The sequence below is a fragment of the Boleophthalmus pectinirostris genome, unplaced genomic scaffold (genome assembly GCF_026225935.1).
Source record: "Boleophthalmus pectinirostris isolate CB_2022bp ecotype Guang Dong unplaced genomic scaffold, ASM2622593v1 HiC_scaffold_9, whole genome shotgun sequence".
NCBI lineage: Eukaryota > Metazoa > Chordata > Actinopteri > Gobiiformes > Gobiidae > Boleophthalmus > Boleophthalmus pectinirostris.
In genome coordinates, this window is record NW_026571541.1 from 39,464,735 (window position 1) to 39,470,401 (window position 5,667).

A 5,667-nucleotide genomic window follows, 5' to 3' on the forward strand; every position below is an offset into this window, starting at 1 on the left:
CCCCTCACCTCTGGTCATGACCCGAAGGACCAGATCCACGATACAAGAGACACAGATGAGTTTCCTCCTCAGGACGTCCGGGCGTCTCCCTTAGAGACAGAGGTGGGAGCTCGGAGTAGAGCCGCTGCTCCTCCACGTGGAGAGGAGCGTCTGAGGGGAGGACGTCTGTTCTGACGTCTCCTGGACGTGTCCCTCAGGAGGTGTTCATGTCCCACCAGGAGGAGGAGGAGACCCAGGACACACTGGAGGGACGATGTCTCTGGACTGGACTGGGAACACCTCAGGTCCCACTGGAGGAGCTGGAGGAAGTGTCTGGGGTGAAGGAAGTCTGGGAGTCTCTGTTCAGACTGAAGCTCCAAGACGTGAAATCCTGGATAAGAGGAAGAACATGGATGAACCAGGACTAAACCAAAACTAAACCAGGTCTAGACCGGGTCTGGTCGGGGTGGTAAAGGTGCGGTGACATAAACACGTACATCGCGGCGTCTTCGTTACATAACGTGACGTGATTAAACCTGTTCTGCTCCGGGCGCAGGCTCCGAGCTCAGGCCGGGCCAGAGGCGCCGTCCCCCGGACACATCCTCCGCCTCTGTCCCGGTGTCTCCGTCTGCGTGTCTGGAGCCGACACAAACAACCGGAATACACGCGCGGAATACGCGCGGAATACGCGCGGTCCCCGAGCCGAACTGCCCGCGGAGAGACGCGGTGGGACGCGGGGGACGCGGGCCCGATGCGTGATCCAGACTCTTACATAAACGCGTTATATAAAGGTTGTGTCCTGGTCCCGCGGCGGCTCGGTGCGGCTCTGTGCGGCTCGGTGCGGCTCTGTGCGGCTCCGTGCGCGGCTCCGTGTCCTCTACAGCCCCGCAGTGGCGCCGTGCTGCACTGCGCATGCGCTCACGGACGTCTCACGCTTGTCTCCGCCGCGGCTCAGACCGACAGAGTCTGTGACCGAGAGCAGCACGCGTCCTGTCCCCGCGTCCTGTCCCCGCGTCCTGTCCCGGAGCAGCTCCAGACCCGCGTCCTGTCCCCCGGGGTTTTGTCCCTCGGGTCCGGGGCCGTGGAGCCGCTCTGTCTCTGTCTCTGTCTCTGTGTTTGTCTCTGTGTTTGTCTCTGTGTTTGTCTCTGTGTTTGTCTCTGTGTTTGTCTCGGGGCCTGAGTCTCTTGGTTCTTGGATCCGGAGGAAGAGACTCGGTGCAGCGGCGCCTCCTGCGGCCGGACCCGGGACTGTCTGGGCGGAACCTGATCTAAACCAGTGGGTCTCAACGTGGGGTCAGGGACCACACAGACCCACACAGACCACACAGACCCACAGACCCACACAGACCCACAGACCCACACAGACCCACAGACCCACAGACCCACACAGACCCACACAGACCCACAGACCACACACAGACCCACCCACAGACCCACAGACCCACACAGACCACACAGACCCACACACAGACCCACAGACCCACACAGACCACACAGACACAGACCCCACAGACCCACAGACCCACACAGACCACAGACACAGACCCACACAGACCCACACAGACCCACAGACAGACCACAGACCCACAGACCCACAGACAGACCCACAGACCCACAGACCCCACAGACCACACAGACCCACAGACCACACAGACCCACACAGACCCACACAGACCACCAGACCCACAGACCACAGACCACACAGACCCACAGACCCACACAGACCCACAGACCCACAGACCCACACACAGACCCACACAGACCCACACAGACCCACACAGACCACACACACAGACAGACCCACAGACCCACAGACCCACACAGACCCACACAGACCCACACAGACCACAGACCCACAGACCCACAGACCCACAGACCACACAGACCCACAGACCCACACAGACCCACACAGACCCACAGACCCACAGACCCACAGACCCACAGACCCACAGACCCACACAGACCCACCCCACAGACCCACAGACCCACCCACAGACCCACACAGACCACACAGACCCACAGACCCACACAGACAGACCCACAGACCCACAGACCCACACAGACCCACAGACCCACAGACCCCACACAGACCCACAGACCACACACACCCACAGACCCACACAGACCCACACAGACCAGACACAGACCCACAGACCCACAGACCCACAGACCCACACAGACCCACAGACCCACACAGACCCTGAGCTCTTTGACCTGAGCTCTTTAAGACAAACACAGTCCTTCGAGTCAGTGACACTTTCACTTTTTTAGTTTATTTCAGTAAAAACATTTTTGCACATCACATAAACGTGACATTTACAGCGGCTGTGTTCAGGAGACAGGGGGCGCTCAAGAGTCCTGGTTTAGTTCTGATGTAGTCCAGGTTTACCAAGATCTAAACCAGCTCTAGACCAGGACTAGAGCAGGACTAGAGCAGGACTAGAGCAGGACTAGAGCAGGACTAGAGCCGGTGGAAGCGTCACAGTGGATGGTTTGAGGAGCTGATCAGACAAAGTGCAGTGATTCAATGAAATAAATAAACTTTAAACTTCACATCAGAAAAAAAACTAAATGTCAGAGTCAAACGTGAAAAGTTCAAGAGGAAACGGTGAGAAATATTCACATTTATAAACATACAACACACACACACCGTATCATAGCAACCACAGAGCCAATCAGGAGCGAGGAGCTGCACCGCTGCTTCCACAGGGGGCGGGGCTTAGCAACGCTGTCAATCAAACCTGTTGTAGTACACAGTAGTAGTAGTAGTACTACAGGAGTACACAGTAGTAGTAGTAGTACTACAGGAGTACACAGTAGTAGTAGTACTACAGGAGTACACAGTAGTAGTAGTAGTACTACAGGAGTACACAGTAGTAGTAGTAGTAGTACTACAGGAGTACACAGTAGTAGTAGTACTACAGGAGTACACAGTAGTAGTAGTAGTACTACAGGAGTACACAGTAGTAGTAGTAGTAGTAGTAGTAGTATTTTTCAGGTCCAGTAGACTTAAAGCGGTGCACAGTGGAGGCTGCAGCTGATTGGTTTGTTCTGGTCACATGACGTCCACAAAGAACTCGCTGGGGTTTCCGACGGCCAATCGGAATGACTGTCTGGAGGCAGGGGGCGGAGTCTGAGCCGCTCTGAGCTCTGATTGGTCGACTTCATCTCTGTGTTTTTCACTACAGTTTGACCCACCCCCACTTCCTGTAACGAGAGGAACAGGATCAAACCAGAACTGAACCAGGACTGAACCAGAACTGAACCAGGACTGAACCAGGACTAAACCGGGTCTAAACCGGGTCTAAACCGGGTCTAAACCGGGTCTAAACCGGGTCTAAACCGGGTCTAAACCGGGTCTCACCGTGGCTGTGGTGGCTGCCTGCGTCTCTGTTGGGCTGCAGCCTGTGGGGGGCGCTGTAGGGGTGGGGCACAGCGCAGGACTCTGGCTCCGAAACACGAGACTCTTCTGGGTCCTCCACAGTCAGAAGACCCAGCTCTGGACCAGGACCAGGACCAGGACCAGGACCAGGATCATAACCGGACCAGAAGCAGAAGATAAAGTCAGATACAGGAGGTTTTCACTGTCACACGTCACATTTTCAGATCAACATGTTCCTTTCACTGTTTTCAAAATGTAGCCTTGTACCGAGAGAGATCTCTAGATGACTCAAACATGCATGGAGGACTCTCGAACCTCTCCAGACAGGTTTGTGATGAGGCGCAGTGTTACAAAACCTCCTCTTTAAAGGTCACCTGTCCCCTCCTCCTCCCTCACCTGTCCCCCTCCTCACCTGTCCCTTCCTCACCTGTGCCCCTCCCTCCTCCCTCACCTGTCCCCGCCCCCTCACCTGTGCACACGTCTCCAAAGCTGTAGTAACACTGTTCGGAGAAGGAGACCTTGCTGACCGTGTGTCTGATGAAGCCGCTCTGCAGCAGGTTTGAGGCGTATTTACGAGCTTCACGACGATCACAGAAACCCTCAACATGAAGCAGCAACCAGTCCACCACGTCCGACCCTGAAACAGACCGGACCAAGACTCAGACCGGGACTAAACCAGGACTAAACCAGGACTAAACCAGTCCACCACGTCCGACCCTGAAACAGACCGGACCAAGACTCAGACCGGGACTAAACCAGGACTAAACCAGGACTAAACCAGTCCACCACGTCCGACCCTGAAACAGACCGGACCAAGACTCAGACCGGGACTAAACCAGGACTAAACCAGGACTAAACCAGTCCACCACGTCCGACCCTGAAACAGACCGGACCAAGACTCAGACCGGGACTAAACCAGGACTAAACCAGGACTAAACCAGTCCACCACGTCCGACCCTGAAACAGACCGGACCAAGACTCAGACCGGGACTAAACCAGGACTAAACCAGGACTAAACCAGTCCACCACGTCCGACCCTGAAACAGACCGGACCAAGACTCAGACCGGGACTCAAACTAGGACTAAACCAGGACTAAACCAGGACCAGACCGGGACTAAACCAGGACTAAACCAGACTCACCGATGAAGGCGTTGGGGATGGTGATCTTGAGCCACAGTCGGTCTCGGACCTCGAGTCCTGATCTGTGATTGGCCATCGCCGCCACCACCGCCGTGATGTCACTGTGGACGCTCAGAGGGGTCTCCTCATGGACCGCTGCAGGGGCCAGGGTCACAGCCAATCAGAGCGGGGCGAGGAGTCACAGCCAATCAGAAAACAGCACAGACCACAGAGCCAATCAGAGCACAGTGATCACAGTAGTACTTGTAGTACTTGTTCTGCAGTACTCACAGTAGTATTTGTAGTATTTGTATTTGTAGTACTCACAGTAGTATTTGTATTTGTAGTACTCACAGTAGTATTTGTATTTGTAGTACTCACAGTAGTATTTGTATTTGTAGTACTCACAGTAGTGGGGGGTGAGGCGTCCTGTCATGGCGGCCGTGTGACAGACCCAGGCCGCCGGGTCGATGGGTCTGACAGGTTCACCTCAAACACAAACACACAGGTCACAGGTCACATACAGGACACAGGGCGTAGTACAGTACAGTGTGTGACGAGTGTGCGACGAGTGTGGGACAAGTCTGTGACGAGTGTGCGACGAGTGTGCGACGAGTGTGTGACGAGTGTGCGACGAGTGTGCGACGAGTGTGCGACGAGTGTGCGACGAGTGTGCGACGAGTGTGCGACGAGTGTGTGATGAGTTTGTGACTTGATGATCCCACAGAACTGTCCAAAGGAAAAGTCATTCATTGTTAAACATGACGAGTGTTCTGAAGATCACGCTGTGAATCTGTGAATATGCACCAGTGTGTGTGTAGTGTGTATATGTGTATGTGTGTATGTGTGTATGTGTGTGTGTGTATAGTGTGTGTGTGTGTATAGTGTGTGTGTAGTGTGTATATGTGTATGTGTGTATATGTGTGTGTATGAGACTCACTGGGGGGGAGGGTGAAGCAGCTCCGGGGGCTCGGGTCCCAACACTTGGCCACAGTCAGCGTGACGGGTCTGAACACACATGAGATATGAACACACACATGTATACACACACACACCACACACACTCTCACACACACACTCACACACACACACACACACTCACACACACACACACACACACACACACACACTCTCACACACACACACACACACACACACACACACACACACTACACACTCACACACA

General features: G+C 54.7%; 1 protein-coding gene across 1 annotated transcript in view; it reads right to left on the reverse strand.

Moving 5' to 3' along the window:
- Positions 1–2,988: 2,988 nt before the first annotated feature.
- The window catches only part of LOC129412594 (segment polarity protein dishevelled homolog DVL-3-like), a 13,898-nt gene continuing 11,219 nt past the window's right edge, over positions 2,989–5,667 (reverse strand). Inside the window, exons 9-14 of the mRNA XM_055166604.1 lie at positions 5,422–5,489; positions 4,890–4,970; positions 4,503–4,637; positions 3,831–3,998; positions 3,344–3,478; positions 2,989–3,186 (exon numbers count right to left, since the gene is read on the reverse strand). Of these exons, the coding sequence (XP_055022579.1) occupies positions 3,035–3,186; positions 3,344–3,478; positions 3,831–3,998; positions 4,503–4,637; positions 4,890–4,970; positions 5,422–5,489 (739 nt within the window). The 3' untranslated portion in view covers positions 2,989–3,034. The remainder of the gene's footprint in view (positions 3,187–3,343; positions 3,479–3,830; positions 3,999–4,502; positions 4,638–4,889; positions 4,971–5,421; positions 5,490–5,667) is intronic.